Source organism: Siniperca chuatsi, linkage group LG6 (genome assembly GCF_020085105.1).
Source record: "Siniperca chuatsi isolate FFG_IHB_CAS linkage group LG6, ASM2008510v1, whole genome shotgun sequence".
Classification (NCBI taxonomy): Eukaryota; Metazoa; Chordata; class Actinopteri; order Centrarchiformes; family Sinipercidae; genus Siniperca; species Siniperca chuatsi.
The window spans coordinates 11,574,279-11,593,113 of record NC_058047.1 but is presented as its reverse complement, the minus strand read 5'-3'; the positions used below and the strand labels follow the sequence as shown (position 1 = coordinate 11,593,113).

At 38.9% G+C, this 18,835-nt stretch overlaps 3 protein-coding genes across 6 annotated transcripts in view; 1 reads left to right on the top strand and 2 right to left on the bottom strand.

Moving 5' to 3' along the window:
• jak3 (Janus kinase 3 (a protein tyrosine kinase, leukocyte)) overlaps positions 1 to 13,091 on the top strand; it is a 25,336-nt gene extending 12,245 nt beyond the window's left edge. For all 4 annotated transcript variants that reach the window (XM_044200586.1, XM_044200587.1, XM_044200588.1 and 1 more), the window contains exons 5-24: positions 216 to 361; positions 447 to 753; positions 1,447 to 1,566; positions 1,708 to 1,865; positions 1,952 to 2,063; positions 2,291 to 2,471; positions 3,337 to 3,461; positions 3,717 to 3,848; positions 4,253 to 4,340; positions 4,758 to 4,882; positions 5,254 to 5,392; positions 5,780 to 5,931; positions 7,397 to 7,547; positions 8,151 to 8,278; positions 8,728 to 8,917; positions 9,294 to 9,418; positions 10,153 to 10,325; positions 10,844 to 10,961; positions 11,100 to 11,213; positions 11,887 to 13,091. In XM_044200586.1, the coding sequence (XP_044056521.1) occupies positions 216 to 361; positions 447 to 753; positions 1,447 to 1,566; positions 1,708 to 1,865; positions 1,952 to 2,063; positions 2,291 to 2,471; positions 3,337 to 3,461; positions 3,717 to 3,848; positions 4,253 to 4,340; positions 4,758 to 4,882; positions 5,254 to 5,392; positions 5,780 to 5,931; positions 7,397 to 7,547; positions 8,151 to 8,278; positions 8,728 to 8,917; positions 9,294 to 9,418; positions 10,153 to 10,325; positions 10,844 to 10,961; positions 11,100 to 11,213; positions 11,887 to 12,006 (2,904 nt within the window). In that variant the 3' untranslated portion in view covers positions 12,007 to 13,091. The remainder of the gene's footprint in view (positions 1 to 215; positions 362 to 446; positions 754 to 1,446; positions 1,567 to 1,707; positions 1,866 to 1,951; positions 2,064 to 2,290; positions 2,472 to 3,336; positions 3,462 to 3,716; positions 3,849 to 4,252; positions 4,341 to 4,757; positions 4,883 to 5,253; positions 5,393 to 5,779; positions 5,932 to 7,396; positions 7,548 to 8,150; positions 8,279 to 8,727; positions 8,918 to 9,293; positions 9,419 to 10,152; positions 10,326 to 10,843; positions 10,962 to 11,099; positions 11,214 to 11,886) is intronic.
• Positions 12,916 to 16,571, bottom strand: LOC122878175 (N-acetyllactosaminide beta-1,3-N-acetylglucosaminyltransferase 3-like). Its single transcript, XM_044200607.1, has 2 exons — positions 16,472 to 16,571; positions 12,916 to 15,079 (listed from the first exon to the last, which is right to left on the bottom strand). Exon 2 carries the CDS (start codon positions 15,067 to 15,069, stop codon positions 13,918 to 13,920), a length of 1,152 nt encoding a protein of 383 aa, XP_044056542.1. The 5' UTR covers positions 15,070 to 15,079; positions 16,472 to 16,571; the 3' UTR covers positions 12,916 to 13,917.
• Positions 12,916 to 18,835, bottom strand: part of LOC122878176 (N-acetyllactosaminide beta-1,3-N-acetylglucosaminyltransferase 3-like) — a 27,993-nt gene continuing 22,073 nt past the window's right edge. Inside the window, exon 3 of the mRNA XM_044200609.1 lies at positions 12,916 to 13,691. Coding sequence (XP_044056544.1) covers positions 13,519 to 13,691 — 173 coding nt within the window. The 3' untranslated portion in view covers positions 12,916 to 13,518. The remainder of the gene's footprint in view (positions 13,692 to 18,835) is intronic.

The window sequence follows — 18,835 nt, the reverse complement described above, 5'->3', positions numbered from 1 at the left end:
AAAGTTTTTCTCATCCCACCCATGTAGTCATCCTTCTTAGTAAACATTTTCATTGTTTTCTAGTACCTATCCCAATATCTCAAAATCTATATAGTGCTAAAAAATGCTACAAGTGTCACTTGTTTTGAATATGGAAGTGACAAACAGTTAAATGCCAGAAATAGTTGCATGCATTGTCCATATATTAAAGATCATTTAATTCTTTTGGTGCGTAGTTGCGAAACGACTTTATTACTAGTGAGGCAGGAGTGTCTCCACCTTTGAGTGCCCAAGAGGAATGCCTTGGCCTTGCAGTGCTGGACTTGTGGAGAATGGCTAAAGAGCGCCATCAGAGTGTTAAAGAGCTCTGCAAGACTGTCAGGTATTTACATTTGGATAATGCTTCATTTTGCCCAAACCCAGCCTCACCAGTTGTACCTCACCATGTTATACTCTTCCTCCTTCAGCTACAAATCATGCCTTCCTAAGTCACATCGTCACGAGATCCAGAAACGAAACCGTCTGGATCGTTATCGAATCCGAAACACCCTGAAACGTTTCTTAAAGAAGCTTGGCAACTGCTCAGTAGATGAGTGCAGCTTGAAGCTGAAGTACCTGATTGAACTGGCTGGCATCGAGCCTTCTTTGGGAAGCGAAACCTTCCAAGTGAATCCTTCTTCCTCCCATTCAAAGTCATCTTTCTCTCTCGTGCGGGTCACTGGGGAAACTGGAATTCAAACCAATGGAAGTTGTGATCCTGATGATAAACTGATGGTAAGAAAAAGTTCAACTTACAGTAAGTTTGGGTGGGAATGAGGCATAGTGGTTAGTTAGTCTTTCATTCCACCATCCTTCACTAAGGATCTGGTAGACTTTGCTAGTTCATACTGCAATATAATATATGTTGTCTTGTGCCTTGTGTTGTGCTCCGCTGTTTGTATTTTGCTTGTAAACTGCATTGTACTGTTTTGTGATTAGGTCTTGATTAGTTAGATCTACTGTAGTAACTTTATTTATATAGCACCTTTCAAGAGATGTCTCAAAGTGCTTCACAAAAGACAGACACCATCCAACATACGTACAGACATAAAACACCATAAAATAGAAATAAAAAGAAACACAAAGGCAAGTCTAAATAAATGAGCTATTTTTTAAAAGTGTCCACAGTGTCAACAGATCTTAAGTCCAAAGGGAGAGAGTTTAAAGTTTAGAAGCCACAGCCTCAAAAGCAGAGTCCCCTTTAGTTTTAAGCCTAGATTGAGGAACAACCAGCAAACCCTGATCAGAGGACCTTAGAGACCTGCTGGTAATATAGGGCTGCAGTAGCCCTGCATTTATGATGACTTTACTTGGGCCTTCGGAAGTGTCCATATGCAAAATGTAACCCTATGTGCTCCAGTGGTGATACTCCCCACGCCTGAGTTAAGAGATGTTGTTAAATAATCAGCCTCGCTTCTTTTTTTTAAGTGGCAGACCTTCTGTGATTTCAAAGAAATCATCGACATCAGTATAAAGAGGGTATGCCATGAACAGGTTCTCCAAGACAGCCGGATGGTGACAATAACCCGCAAAGATGACAGATGCTTGGTAAGGGACATATTTTACATTCAGCCCTTCCCCAATCATTATTTTCCATTAATTAATAATGTTATTTATATTTTTTCAGATTTTACTGTTTTGATTTGATGCAAAATATGCATGTTTATTTATCCTCGATTTGCACTACAGGAAGCCAAGTTCCAGAGTCTCAAGGAAGCACTTTCATTTGTGTCACTTGTTGATGGCTACTTCAGACTGACCACAGACTCTAGCCACTACTTCTGCCAAGACATCGCTCCTCCAAGTCTTCTGGAAGGGATCAAAAACCATTGTCACGGCCCAATCACGTGAGTCATTTTGATAATTACGGAATCCAATACCACCATTCACATGCAACGGTTTTAGATATTTCCTTCAAATCTTGTTTGATCAGATCAGAGTTTGCAGTCAACAAGCTGAAAAAGTCAGGATTTAAAGGCGGGACGTTCCTTCTCCGCCAGAGTCCCAAGAACTATGACAACTTCTTCCTCACTGTTTGTGTTCAGGTAAAAGTTCTTGCTGAAGCAACATAAAAGACATATAAAATATTTTCAATAAACATAATTTACTAGTTATGTCTGTGCACATGTTTATGTACTTCATGGCCCTTTTGATTCATTATGTGGACAGGCTTAGCAGAGTTTCAATAACATATGAATTTTGAAAGAATGTTGTTACAACAACCTCTTCAGTGTTGTGAATATGTGATGTAACACATATTCTATTTCTGCAGACTCCACTTGGACTTGACTATAAAGACTGTCTCATTATTAAGAATGAGGACTACAGTCTTCCTGGTGTCCAGAAATCATTTTCCAGCTTGACAGAGCTCACCAGCTATTACCAACACAACAAGCTGTTACTGGCTGAAGTACCTGTCAAGTTGGCCTGCTGCTGTCCACCCCAACACAAAGGTGTGTTTCCCAAGGCTTGAATATGATGATATTACCAAATATACACTACTACACATATATAGGAGTGAATCTGTAGTTTTGTTAATAGGTATTGGCCTTTGTTTTGTCTTTTTTTAAATTCTCATCTATGTACAGAACTAAAAACTCAGCTCATATTGCACTTCTTAACACTGTCTTAAAAATGGATGATGTTCTATACTGTGGTTATAGCCTACATATTTGTATGTACAGCATCTCTTTTGTACCCATTGTCACAATACAGTACACGGTCTTTGTTATTTACTAAATTTAAACAGGCAGGGTGAGTGACAGTCAAAGTCTTATGTACTAAACTAAGACAAAATTCAAATCTACCCATATTAAGAGTACTTTAAGTACGTTTATATCCAAACTAGTGTCCCAGATAGGATATTTTTGAGTATCCATTTACAGTGTTGTGCATGTAGACATCGTATCCTGGTTATAGCCACGGATGGATACAGCAGTATCCATGTTTTGAGAAACCCAACTAGATGCTAGTTGTGTTATTTCAAAAGAAACTCGCATACTGTTGGAACTGGCTCATAAGTACCTTATGCAGGTTTCTGATCAGTCTGTGCGTCTTAATTTCAAGTCAGGTAGTAGTTAGTTAAAAAAACAAACCAACAAAAAGATATACTATAAAATCGACATGTTGAAGTAATATTATCATTCTGAATAGCAAGAAAGACACAGAAAGACTCATTACTTTGATACACTGTCACTCACTAATAGTCATGTATCAATTTAACACCTCAATTCCTTGCTTGAAGTGAGATATGGCCCTTCATATTTGCAACCCTCATAGACTGTATAACAATGAACATGCTTTCTACTGTTCTTACAGAGCTCACAAATCTGATCATCGTTCGCAACAGCAGCTCTGTAGAAGCTCAAGGGTCCCCAACACCTGAAAGGAACAAATTCAGTCATATCCAGTTCCACATGATCAAATATGGAGACCTGAAATGGGTGAGTGTGCAGACATGAGTCCACGTATACCAGGCCAGTTACTGTTACTGCCACCAATATGAATATCAGCACTACTGTCAGTCTTCTTTCATTTCTTGTATCAACATTATTTTCACTACTCTTTTCCAATTCTTCTTCTGCACTATTACCACGGTTGACTTTAGTCAAACTAATATGAAAAGTACTTCAAAGGCAGAATGTTATTTATGATGGAGGAAACTTAAATGTACTTTCTGTATGTATTTTTCCTGTAAGGGTGAAAGCCTCGGACAGGGATCCTTCACTCGAATTTTCAAAGGCTACAAAACAGACATTCGTGATGGGGAGAAACATGTGACAGAAGTTTTCCTGAAAGAGCTCGATGTCGTTCACAAAAACTGCTGGGAGGTGGGTTTCTTCAGATTAAAGGTCCGGTGTGTACATTTAGGAGGCCGTTTATATCTACAGAGGGAGCAGGTCCCCTTCCACGGTGGGCGCCATGTTATACCGCCATGTCTCTACAGTAGCCCAGAAAGGAAAAACCAAACACTGGCTCTAGATAGGGCCATTCACGTTTTTTTGCGAGTTTCGAGGCTACAGTAGTTTCTTCTACATGCAGGAAGGGGAGGGTGAGACACGCAGTATTCAAATGGTTGCAAACTGCAATTTCACCACTAGATGCCACTAAATCCTACACACTGCTCCTTTAAAATACACTGAAATGTTTAATGTTTTTGTGGATTATTCATAAATCTAACTCATTCATTTTAACATTATACACATGTTGTTTTATTGTCTTTTCCTTCTCTCAGTCATTCTTTGAATCTGCCAGCTTGATGAGTCAGATTTCACACAAACATCTCCTCCTCGTATACGGTGTCAGTGTTCATGGAGTAAAAAGTGAGTTCAAACCAAATTTCAGGTTCTTCCAGACTATGCCTTTATTTTCTACAGTTTGAAGATTGTTTTCTTATCAGCTTCATGAGGCTAATGTGAACAACTGTTGCTGCTTGGCTATATAGGGAGACTGAAATCAAATTGTATTTAGTTAACTTTGGCTCAGTTACAAAGCATTTACAGGCTCTGTTCCTGTAAAATTCTGTACATCTGCAAACAACTAAAAACATGAAAGAATTAATGAACTAGTAAATGAATGAATGGAAATATTAAATCATTCTCCTCATACATAGCTTAATAACTATCGTCACATGAAATCCTCATGTGACCCTGACTCGGCCCCTTGTTTGTGGGTGAGAATTTCTGACTGTGTTTGGTTTGAAGTACAGCTGTAGAAACAAACCTCGCTGTGCCTTACAGACATCATGGTGCAGGAGTTTGTCGAGTACGGGGCCCTCGACCTTTACTTGATGAGAGGGAGATCTGTGTCAGTGAGCTGGAAACTTGACGTAGCCAAACAGCTTGCGTCTGTCCTAAACTTTCTGGTAAGATAAACTTTCTGATATAGAGCATTACCAGATCTTACAAAAGTAATGACAAAAAACGCAATATACTGCAGGATTGGCTGGTTAAACTTTATGTGGATTTTGTTTCCTGTGTGTGTTTTTGCATGATATAAAACCAAAAAATGTATCAAAAAAATTACAATACAATTCCTAAATTCCTTGTTTGAAAATGCATCACTACTGCCAAAATAAAGTGAAAGTGGTTGCTGAACTGTAGAAATCCTTTACCGATGAAAAAAGACACAAATATTTCCTGGATGAAGTTTTGCATGCTCACTTTCGGTCTTTGTCAAAGTTGACCAATGTGGCACACTTTCATGAGTCAACATTAACATGTAACTGTCTTGCAGGAAGAAAAGAACATTGTTCATGGAAATATCTGTGCCAAAAATCTGCTGCTGGCCAGAGAAGGTGACCTGTCACAGGGCAGCTCTCCTTTCATCAAGCTGAGCGACCCGGGCATCAGTGTTGCCATGCTGGGCAAGGATGGTAAATCAAGGAGCGTTTTCCAATCCCTCTGAAACCCATGTTCGACATCATCAGGTCCATTTATAGCACATATGCTGTATATAACAGTCAAGACAGAAAAGGAGATATACCTGATGAATGAAGTTGTACTTAAACTATACAGTAGATTAATTCAGTAAAACTAAAATAAAAGTGAATAGACTGAAATGAAATAAATAGATGAATAGATTACCAAGGGTAGTAGATTAAGTTGCTTACTGTAACCACATATGTATACAGTATGTTGATTTAAAATAAGACTTAACAACATAAACAAAATTTAATTTGTATCACCGAAGTAAGTGTAACACATTTAAAAAATGATACCTAGTCCTTGTGCATTATTCACGTATTCATGTATTTCTTTAGTTATCCTGGACAGGATCCCCTGGGTGGCCCCTGAGGTGCTGGAGGACCCAGACAACCTGACTCTGGAGTGTGATAAGTGGAGCTTTGGTGCCACTGTGTGGGAAATCTTCAACAATGGGAACACTCCGCTGCGAGGCTGGGACTTGGACCAGGTACTCCCACTTTTTTCCTGATAAGTCAAACAAACTGTGCACTAAACTCTGAACTGCTCTTGGTTTGAAAAAGTCCAGCACTGAAAACCTGTAAATCAACTGCAATAATCCACTAATGATGCATCTCCTGACTCTGCCAATGATGCTTCTTCCAATTCAAAAGCTCTGAGAAATTAGACCCTCTTTTGCCCCAATTTGGAAGACACAATCAGTGAAGGATATCTTTTACAGCCATCAGTGTCCCATAATTTATTGTGTGCTCATCAGTTGTTTCATGGAGTGCTCAGGCGATCATCGTTAACTCGTAAATTTAGGAAACATAATGCGACTATGTTCTTTTTACCAGGTGTTATCTACTGATTCATGCATGACATGAACTAGAGCAATGAAAAAACACTGCAGGTTGAAAATAATGATAACCAGGCTTTTGTTCCTGTTAGCAGCCTGGATATGTTGTTACTTACTGGGTGTCAGAGATACAAGCAAATTCCAGTATACTGTATAGATATACTATATTTAAAATGTGCTTGGTACATTGTTTTCCAGTTGTCCATCATGTCTTTGTTAAACATCACAACTCACACTGTAAGATCCTCATGAAACTTGTCTAAGCAAAGCACTGGTTATTACACTGTTGATGGGAACCTGGTGATATAATATTGAGTGGGAATATTTATATATTTTATACACTTTATGAGCTGGTGAGGGTTTTCTGAACTCACTATTAGTTTTGGGTTCTGTGAGACTAGACCATCTCACTCTCGCAGAGCAGGTTCAGCCTGGTCTGCAGGTCTTCCAAACAACCCTCCTTGATGGTCTGTGTTCTTTGGTAGATCCAGCAACTTCCCCCCATTTATTTAACCAGGAAAAAGTCTCGCTGAGTACTCTTTTTTCAAAAGAGATGAGGACAGCATAATAACATTGTGACAACAAAAAAAAAAATACAATACAATCAGTGTACAACTGTTGCACACAGTAAAAGAGTATAAACAATATCCAGTTGAGATGCATAAACAGTTATGAGTTTTCAAAACTATCTAAAATACTGTAGTTGGCTAAGATTGCTATTGTCTACATCCTTTAAGATTGACTGAAATTCATCCAAAGTAATTAGGCATCCTTATATACATTGTTCCAAACTGAAAGGGCACTGTGTTTAAAAGCTTTTTGCTCAACTCTGTCCTAACCAATATCTGTAGAACAGCAGAAATGATTCATTTTACACCATGTTTCAACGTCAAAAGGATCAGAATAGGCCCAGTGGTATATCACACGTCACTAGATTACACATTTTTAAAGTTTATCAATGATTAAAAAGATCTCACCAAAATACATAAATTAAACTAAGATTCCTGTTAACGGAAAATACGAAATACATTAATGACAAGTGCAGGAAAATAAAATAAAGGTTAGAATAAAGCTCTGATACAGTGAATGATGTGAGCTGCTGATGTGTTTTCTGTAGAAGCGGCTGTTTTATGACAACTTCCAGCAGCTGCCTCCCTCCGAGTGGACAGAGCTAGCCGATCTGATCAGTCAGTGTATGGACTACCAGGCAGCCTTCAGACCCTCCTGTCTCAGTATTATCCGTCAACTCAACAATCTGATCACTTCAGGTAATGATGTGTATCACTACTCAGCTGATACTACGGCCAGTATAAACCACATGTCTAAAAACATGTTCAGTCCAATAAAATAACAGAATTTAGATCCTTTGAAAGATACATAGAAAAGTACCACTATATTAACAGTATGAAATAGTGAAACATTTATGAAAATTCCACCATTATACAATATATTAAATATAACAAGGAGACATACTCCATGTCAAAACTGAGCAACAGAGCATGTAAATTTATAGTAATGTGAACGGCATGTTAATTTATGTACTTATGTACTATCATTTTCTTCTTTATTATATTGTATCTGCCCAGTTTGATTTCAGTTTCTGTTTCTGTTTTCCAATGTGTAACTGTGTCTATATAATTCCTCATGGGGTCATTGTGAAATAAGTGAGTGCAAATGACTGCTGACAGGTCTACAGAGGATTTGGGAAATTGGTTTAAGATTTCAACAAGTTGAATGTCAAAATGTTTGACAAGTTTGCTATAAAATCAGATGCCCACCATCGGAAATGGGTAGTGTTTTTGGAATCAGGCTATTCAGTTACATCAGAAAACTAAAAGCCATTACTGATACGTTTCCTTGTTTAATGGTAGACTATGTGATACTACACGCCGCTGAGCCTGTCATACAGAGCCCTGTGTGGAGAGCCCTCAGCCCTGCTCAACAAGACCAGACATTCTTTGAGGAGAGACACCTACGCTGCATCTCCCCTCTGGGAAAAGTAAGTCTGCACTCAACACTCAACAGACAACATGTACATAATGCAGACAACCTTGGGCCAATCAGTGCACTTTAATGATCATGATTTTATGTTTTGAGAAGAGTCTTGTGCTGCTAGGTTTTGTTTGTATGCCCAAATGCCAAAATGTAGTGTTGACTCGCATTAACCCTTGAATTTTCATTAAGAGTTCATTAGTGGTGTCCAAGACATTGTGTTTGATGGACAAACAGATGAATAAACAGATCAGAACAGATTAATATTGTGGAGGACAGCTAGGACAGCATAGTAACTTCATGTGATGTGAAAAACTATTGCACAACAAACCTCCTTTTTACCTTTTAAACGGCTCACAGAGTCTTATCTATCATGTGTCCTGCAATGACACATGTATGGCGAAGTCTATTTAACGTTTTTGGGTGTAACCGACTAGAGACTCAAAACTTTTCCAGGGAAACTTTGGCAGTGTCGAACTTTGCCGTTATGACCCGCTGGGTGATAACACCGGTGAACTGGTCGCTGTGAAGAAGCTGCAGCCAAACAAGCAGTCGACCCTGGAGGACTTCAAGAAGGAGGTCAACACCCTCAGCGTTTTTCACTGCGACTACATCGTCAAATACAGAGGAGTCTGCTACAGCATGGGTAATAAAAACACTCACTGCAAACGTTGGACATGACGTACCAAAATAATCAACTTCAGTGAAAGAAATAAATTCTTAGACTTTCAGTTTCAAATTTCTATTTTTAATTTCTGTTTTTGACCTCACACAGACACATTAGCCATAACTGCTATAACAACATATGTTTTGTACAGTGCACTGATGATATCACACTGTCAGACCTTTATGCATCACCTGCATGATCCTGGATTACATTTTAAATCACAGTCTTCAGCTGACACTGTTCTCCAGAGTGACTTATGACGCACAAGCGAGAGGCGATCGTTGGTGTGTCTTCTGGGTTTGGAAGGTTTTCCTCTGCTGAATGATTTTAATGTTTAATATTTGCCTGTTCACAGGTCGCCTCACTATGAGTTTGGTGATGGAGTACCTGCCCTATGGTAGCCTTATTGGCTACTTGGAGGGTAACCGACATAATGTCAACACCAGGCGGCTGTTGCTTTTTGCTTCTCAGATCTGTAAGGTAAGAGTCAGATATATGAGCTAAAGTCTTGCAAATGGTTGTCATCACAACATTTAAAAATAAGCAACGTTTGAATGGACTGTCATTTTAATCATTGGTTCACAAAATCGTGCTACTTTTACATTGATCATCAACTTCAAGTACTGAGACTAAACATGTATACACTCTGATGTTACTATTGCCAGAAAATCTGGGTGTCTCTCAAAAAGAAGTGTTGTTTTGAATTCACATTTGTCCCTCACAAAAGAAAGTCCTACAGGAATCCTCCAGAAAGATGTGAAGGTCATTCCTCCAGGAAAATTGTGACAGAAATTCCTGCAGAAATGCAACCCTACAGGACAGAATTGTTTATTTGGAAGATATATGGCAGGAATTTAGACGGAATCCTGAAGGAACTGAAATTTGATTTAGCAATCCCTAAATGACGCCATCCTTGAAAGGAATCTGAACCACCTCTCATGCTTTACAAACATTACATTCAAACCAGTACTAAGGAGTTCAAGGCTCAAAGCCACAGTGCTGAAAGAATACATGCTACAAATACGAATAATGTGTTTTATTGTTCTACAATATACAACAAAGACAGTTCTCTGCTTGATGATCCTATATCTTATCTTGTGGCTCCATAAATCACCTTTTTCACGGGTCGATTGCACAAAACAAAGGGACAGGGACAACAAAAAGGAAAAAGTTATTTCATTTTCTTCTGTTTTGGATGTTTTTAATTTTCCCAGGGGATGGAGTACCTGCAGAGCCTGCGTTACGTGCACCGAGACCTCGCAGCCAGAAATATCCTTGTGGCCAGTGAGTCACTGGTGAAAATCGCTGATTTTGGGCTGACCAAGATTATTCCTTTTGACAAGGAGTACTACCGAGTCACGCAGCCTGGAGGGAGCCCCATTTTCTGGTAGCTTTCCTCTTTTTTGAAAACTCATATACTCTTTAAGCTTTAAGTGTGTTGACCGCTGCTGCACAATATCCACAGCAATGATAACAAAATTATTGTGGAAGGTCGTGTGGAAGCCTATTGTTTGTTTAAAGCAGACACTGCAAAACAGTCTTGGCACTTAGCTAAGCTAACCGGCTGCTGGCTGTAGCCTTATATTTAACGGACAGATATGAGAGTAGTATTAGTCTTCTCCTCTGCAGCAGAAAGCGAACAAAATGTTGAACTATTCTTTGAAAGTAAGTCTGAAATTACAGGAATTAGGAAATGGTGACATAAGCTAAGATGATATTTTTCTCTTCTATACAAAATAAATTGAAAGTCAGGGACTGAAGTAGGCCTGCTTTTTCTTACAGCTCAGGCGTTAAAGAACACTACTGTGTAGTTTTGCTCTCATAAGTAGCCATCCTTTCAATGAAGATTATTTTGTGTTCAGTTCCTGGAGGTCTACCTGACCATACACTGCTCATCTAATGCAGGTACGCTCCAGAGTCCATCAATGAGTCCAGATTCTCCCACAAGTCAGATGTCTGGAGTTTTGGAGTTGTTCTTCACGAGATCTTCTCCTACTGCGACATGAACTCTAACCCAAAAAGAGTAAGAAGGTTTACTATCAATGCATACATGTATGGACAATATTTCAATATTTTCAAATTATCAAGAATTGTTTCATCAAACTGCAACACTATTGTGGTTTTCCCCTTTTTAAATGTTTCATTAATGTCACTGTTTTAGCTATGTATGCAGGAGATTGGACACAATGTGCAGGGTCCGTCCATTTCAGTGCATCTGGCAAATATTCTAAAGAATAACTGGAGGTTGCCAACTCCTCCAAACTGCCCACCAAAGGTATGTTCACTCTATATGGTTCAGTAGTTTCAAGTTTCAAGTTTAATATATTAAAGTGTGACAAGGCAAAGCACAGTTTTTAACAATTTAAGAGCACGAGGAATAAAGGAAAGTTCACATTGTTTGGTTCTACTCGTGGGCACTATGAATTCCCCTCGCCGAAGCGAGTAAGTAGGTGTTGAGGCTGCGCACATTAAGCCAAAGGGGGCGTCTGACGGATATGTCAGCCAGTGTATGAAGCAATTGTCAGTGCTTTATTGTGTCAGGGAGAAATCAACAGAAACAGCGTGAACGTCCATTTTGTGGTTGTTATTGAGTTGAAATACAGGAGTCTTTTTGAAAAACTCTCATCTTGATTATAATTACATTAAAGGTATTTTTTGCCACTATTCTGCATTCACATATCCCTAACAAATAAGCAATGATCATTTCACTGTAAATCAATGAGCCCATTGGAGAGATGATTGTGGCCTCTGTCTTACATCATTGACAATGTGAGTGTTCCTCAAAATTAAGACCACACATGATACATATCGTAAACATCTTATTTTGACCTTCAACTCGCCAAACTAGTCACTGCAACTGTCATACTATACCATGCAAATATCAACAGTTCTCTGCTCTGTCTCTCCCAGCAAAATGGATTATTATATTTTTCTCATTTTAACACCAGGTGTACAGTTTGATGAAGCAGTGCTGGGCGTACGACTTTGAGGAGCGGCCGTGTTTCTACAGCCTGGGAAACCAAATTGAAACGATCATGCAGGACGAGAGAGTGAACCTTAAATGCTGACAAGGAACCTCGTTGCACCTCACAGCTGAACTCATGAGAGCAACAATATGAAATGATACAATTTAATTTATGGTCTCAATTGAAGTTCAGTCCACACAAGTATCACACTCACAGCAGTGGACAACACCCAGTTATGTAAGCATTCACATACTGATAATAGAATTTCAGAAGGGCTGGGTCATGAGTCTAGGCTACTCCCTAAACATTCAAATAAAGCTCACTTTATGCCCTTTTATAATGTACAAAGACACATTCACAAGTGAGCTGAGGGAAGATCATTATACTCCCAGCTGCTGCATAGGCTATGAACACAACAGAAGTTGTATTGCTTACGTAAGAGCATGTTTGTTGGTTAGTGTTTAATCAATCACGGTTTTTGTTAACCAGTACAATTTTCAAACTAGCAGATATTGTGTAAGGTCTTGTCTGGCCACAAACAAGGACAGCAAAATTTACTTAAGGCAGATGAAAAATGGAAGTTATCTGGATGTAACTTCAATTCAATGAGTACATGTGTAGCCCATTAGAGGGCTGGGAACATACGAAAAAGAACATTTATTGGTCACAGTCTTCCTGCTAACCTGCCAGACAGCTACTTAATGTCTAAGAGCTTAGGGCAGTACATTTCATCATGTTTTCTTATAGTCAAATGTATCACAATATTCACAACACATGATAAGTAGAAAAACTGTAATGTGTTAATGCTCAGGGCTCACTCACAAAATTGTTATTTTGGGCAACAAGATTTCAACAACGGGTAAAGGATATTTAACTCTTTCCTCATGCCAGAATTATAACTAATTAAAATATTTTATAATTTAGTAAGGTACACTGTACTGGACACTGCAAAACATGTATGACTTTTACATCTGTGTCTAAAGGGGTCAAAGAGTTACCAAAACTGAAAAACAGACTTAAAGCTTTGTGTTTTTTTTTTTTAATTTCTTTTAAAGTATTGAGAAGAAATATATTTTGCATCTCATATTTTCCATTCGTAGTGTAGTGTTGTAGTGAAGATTAGTTGTATTTTGTGTTCTTATTTACATCCTTTGCCATGTTTTAAATAAAGTAATTTTGTGGCAGCAGCTTTTGTAAATGTTAATTGACCTAACTGAATTCAGTTCTTTGGATTCCCTGCGCTGATGCGTCTAAAATACATGGCTGAAAAACATGAATGATTAAATAATTTGTGCTCATACAAAATGTACAAGGAGTTTACAAAGTACAAAAAATGTGAAACATGGCTTTCTTAAATCAAAAGCAACTGGGCAGTTCAGTAATGTTAGTAATATCACATAGTAATGTCACTAAGGCCATATAAAATCTAAATATAAGCATACAGTACATGGTTGTACACATTCAGCTGACTGGCATGTCAGTAATGGTGATCAATCTTTTTAGCAGTGCTAGCAGCCACATTTCAGATTATGATCATACATTTTATGCCACATAAAAAACATTTTAGCTGGCAGGAATCTGTGTACCAATAAGAGGTCTTTATAATAACAAGGGTCATATAGATCTACTTTCAATAGTCCGGAAACCCATATGGGAAACAGGTGCAAGTCCTGCTTTGGCCAGACACATACCCATGTAAAAATCATCAATTGGAAGAATGGCAATGGACTGGGACATATGGTATATGACCAAAGCTGTATAACCTGACAAGAGGAAACCCCCACCACCACAGTAGGGAGGATATGACTCTGACTCCTGAACCTGAACTGGGATAAAATATTTGCTCCCTGATGATCTAATGGGCATGGTTACAGTTTTTAAAAAAATGAGAGGAGAAGCTACAGTATATATTATCCAAGAGTGAACCTATATAAGTTTAAACCTGTCCCCTTGAAATAATGAAGATGATCATCCCTGAATTCAATATCTAAGAGCAGGTGCAGGATGCAGAAGTTACATTTTGTTATTGCTAAAGCTATGTCCACATTTCAGATTAGCGTCATGTATTCTGTGCCACATAAAATACATGTGAGCTGGAAGGAATCTGTGTACAAGTAGAAGTTCTTTATAATAGCAAGGATCATGTTCATCATCTTGTTTGTTAGTAGGAATGTTAAACCCTAGCGTCTTGACACCGATATGGTGAACAGGTACGAGACCTGCTTTGGCCAGACACATCCCCATGTAAACATCATCAATTGGATGAATAGTAATGGACTGGGACAAATTGTATATGATCAAAGTTGTATAACCTGACAAGAGGAAACCCCCACCACCACAATAAGGCGGGTATGATTCTGACTCCTGAATCTGAACTGGGACATAGTACTTGCTCTTTGTCCATCGAACAGGCCCTTGGCCCTCGAACAGATAGCCAGTAAAGAGGTGCTTGCTTCCATCATTGTCCTTGAGGCTTTGGAGATACTCGACCATGTTGTCTGTGTTGGCAAAGACGTCATCATCACCATTTAGCAGGAAGCGAGCGTTCGGACAGTTTCTTTCCATCCATTCTAAGAAGAGTATCTGCTTCAAGGTGAGGTTGAAGAATGATTCATCAAAGTCCCATTGGAGGATGTCACTGTACTGTTGTTGCTCCAGCTCGAGTAGTTTGTTCAGTCTCTCTTTCTCAAAACCAGTACCCATCGTTCCTGAGATGAAGATCCTTCTGATCCACACACCATTGTGTAACCTCTCTTTAGCCCAGGTTTTGCGCAGCACCTCTCGGCGTTCGTAGTTCACAGGGGAGCTTTTAATGACCAACAGAAGGAAGACTTCTGCTGATTTATCGGGTCCTCCACATTTGTCAGGAAGGTCCATTAGCATGGGGAAATGGCGACAGTGTCGATAGTAGAGAAAGTCTTTTATACCACCAGGAAGAGAGCTGAAGCCTGTGATGTTGGCAGCAGACATATTTCGATGACATCTTGGCCAAGAATAAACATAGGCGTTATGTTTGGCGGTCGGCTCCTTTTGATTGTCGTCCCTTCTCACATTCACTTGTAAGTGGTTGGTTGCATGTTCAGCAAAAACATTTTTCCAGAGATGGAAAACCAACAGACCAATAACTCCAAATATTAGGAGACTTTTTGCCCTGTTTGTTCTCATCCTTCACACTCTGCAAAAAAAAAAAAAACACTGTTATATCAACAAGTCTGGCAGCAGAAGAGCAACTATGACAAAAAGAATATGTTTAAGCAATAAAGGTAATTACTTTTATGTAGATTATAGGTAACACTTAACAATAGGGCAAACTAAATTCTGAGTAATTACAGAAAGTAACAAAAGTAATTAAAGCTGCTAGCAGCGATGAACGGGCCCTCGCACCTCCCACACGTCGGGGTGTGCCGCAGCTGGCCACCATTACTGGAGGTCGGCTCTGAATTTTCATGTTTTGGGCGCTGCACAAAGGAGTTAAATGTCACTTCCTGTGTCCACTACGTGACGCTAGAGGACACCCACTAATTATACATCGTGTTCCACTATATCAAGTGTGGACCACACCATGAAAATTTCACATAAATCAAATGATGATTGTCACACAAGGCTTACTTCCTGTTGCCAGTAGGTAGCACAATGACTATAATTCCCTATTGGCATGTAAATGTCCTCAGGCCAGGACTCTAATCAAATGTGAAATTTGGAAAAGATCTGATGATGTGGAGCCAAGATAGGACAGTTACTTTTTTTGAAACATCAAATTCAAAATTCAAGGCCACGCCACGCACACACCGTTCAACGAAAACTCAAGCTTTGCACAACTTTTAATGGTAAAGGTATTTAGATTGCACTGCCCAAATTTGAAGTGATCTGATTAATTCTCTAGGAGGAGTTTGCTAAAGTACAGCACCTGTTAAACGCAAAACATGACCACCAAATTCAAAATGGCTGACTTCTGTTGGGTTTAAGGTATGGGTCCAAGAGGCTTTTTTTTAACGTGTGGACATGAACGTGCGCTTCCTGAATTTGGTAGGCCTACATCTAGGTGTCGCAGGGTCAGCTCTGTAGGGGCGCGCTAGTGAGCCATTTTGCCACAACCATGCCAGACATAAATTTTCACCACTTCTGACATCTGTGGAAAGTTTCATCAGTTTTCGAGCATCTTTAGCCCCTCAAAAATGCGATTCATTTGGACATGGAAGAATAATAATTCCTTGCATTCGCTGCTCGGGCCCTAATTACTGAATAGCTAGCAGGGAGTTCCTCAGTCAAAGACTATGTAGTAGATACTGACAGGTTATCTGAGAACAGACTGCAAGATACGGTGAATCAGCAACTAATGATTAATTCCTTAGATGCCTGTGATAATAATTCACTATGAATCAGGTGCTAAATTGTACAATTATACTGTATTAATTATTTTTAACTGAAAGTGTGTCAAAACCAAAAAAGAAAGGCAAATACACTCTGTCATCATTCATTTGTATAACAAAAAGAGGAGTTAAAACTATTCTGATCTCATCCATTAGGTTTTTTATAAACTCCTTTAAAAGTGTAAAGTTGTACATGCCTTTAATATGTTGAGCTCTGATCTGGAGCATCCACTGGTACTAATCGTATATTTCCCAGGACACATGGAGTATGTTGGCTACTGGAGAGTGTACGCCTGCTGCTTACTGCCAGAAGGTGATTGCAGCTAGAAAGGTTTCCTCTGCTGCCTCTCCCATAAGTTTATCATTAACTATGCTACGGTGATTACAGTGTTTGCTGTGTGATACATTAGGAGGCAAATATGTGTATTCTAATATTTTGTGGTAGACCCTATTTTTTTTTATGTTAGGTTATGGAAATCTATTTCTTCTGATCATTCGCCCCTTATAAGGTATACCATTACATTTATACTCAAGCATGAGCCAAGATTTACAACATCACCGTGTCTTACATAAAGATTAAATGGTCTCCAGATTTCTTCATCAACACTTACCTCTCTAGGTGTAATATGTTAAATATCAAATACCAACGTTTTGCCACGCCCCTTGGTGTCTCTGCGGGATTCCACCGGGCACTGCCTCGCGTTACGTCATCACACAGCGACGCCGCATCTGTCCCGTCTTTTGCACGCAGAAATTCATTAGTTTCCGTGGAGACAGAAACAGCATAGAGAATCCGGTCAAAATTAAACACTCTGTGCAGACTCCAGGTCATATATCAACAAATAACACAAGTAAAACAGACAAACATAGAAACCATTTAACTACGTAGCCTAATTACCCACGGTAGAAGCACAAAAGTCAAGGAAAAAGGACTAAATCAACAAGTCAACAATGTCACGCAGGTAAACCGCTCTGCTTCTGAAACGCTCCCGGTGGGGTATGAAGCCGCTTGGAGGATGGAACAAAACCAGGTCGCTATAGAGCCGTGCCTGGTGGAAACCCGGCGTTAGCGTCTGTATGAGACTCGCCGGCCTTCAGTTATCTCCACTATAAAACCTTCCGCGGCAATATTAGACACTCAGAGAAACTGCTCCGGCCGTCCATTCACTCCAATATTAACCTGACCGCGGTGCTATAAGACGCTGTGAGCATCAGTCTCATTGGAGAACCAGGACCTGCCACCTGCAAGTATTTTCCTCACTGTTAATTCCCATGTTAAGGTTTTCTTTCATTGATATCTTCAACATTTTCAAAACTAAAACACGAAAGCGTCCTTTATAATTGAACAATACGATAGGTTAATGTTACGGCTCTCAGTTTAGATTATTTCTCCTTCGATTCTGAGTAATAAAGTTTTTTGTGCTATTCTTTTCTATTGGCCTGCGTCCACGTCACGTGACTTCCAAGTCTCTTTTGTGAAAACCAAAATGGCGGACATTCCCTTTATTCTCAGTGGAAAATGCAGTATTTTAAGTTTCTGCTTCAAAATGCGTTTTGATAAAATTTCTAGTAAGAAATGGCCGTTTTGTTCTCACAATCTTCTTTCAGTGAATGTATATGATCCTTAGTTTTGTTGGTTGTTATGAAGATTCTTTCAGGTCTCAGAACGTTGCTATGGTGGTTGCTATGGACGCTGCTACGCATAGCCTACGTAGCGAATTGTGGGTGGACTTGGCACGTTCGACTCCTGTTTTGGGCTGTCTGTCGTCACTGGGCTTCATTCCACTTCAAATCTCGGCCGGTCGGCCGCAACCCGAATCCAAACGCCACCATCTCTGTTAAAAATGTGTTTTATAGCTTGATTGTAAAATGTGAAGTTGCTCATTTAATATATCATATATTTCCAAGAATATGTGGCTGAGGATATTTAATTATGAAATCACCTTTCTTAAGAAGGGGTTATCAAACTGAATTTTACCTTTCACATCCTTCATTTAATCCCTGCACTTGTCAAGTTCATATATATCATCAAACTAGACTTTATATTGTGTCAACCTCCACTGTTACATAATTTAATTATTTATGTATATGTCACATTTAATTTTTGCTCTTGTCACCTTCATATATTTCATACACTTAATTTCTTTGTCCATAGCACAGTCCATATTTAATTTATCACATAAAGTAAATATTTTATTTCAAGTTTTATATCCCATTTCAAAACTATTACTATTCCATTCTGTAAATAGATTTTAAAATATTGATATATAATATGATTTTAATATTACTTTGTTTATTTAATTATTATTATTATTATCTTTTGTCTATTATTCTTCTTCTGTGTTGTGTTTTTGGGAGCAAATGCCAAGACACATTCTTTGTATGCTTGCATTGGCTAATAAAACAGATTCTTATTGAATGGACTATGTCATGCAGGACATAAAATCCCAAAATCAAGAATCTTAAAGATATAAAAAATCTCCAGGGTTGTGTAAATAATAGCCATGCCTCAGTATTTGATGACCTGTGAATGAGAACGAGTTGGTCTTTTCAGCCATAAC

Excerpts from the sequence above, each read along its gene's own strand:
- LOC122878175 (XM_044200607.1), bottom strand. The coding sequence starts at position 15,069 with ATGAGAACAAACAGGGCAAAAAGTCTCCTAATATTTGGAGTTATTGGT.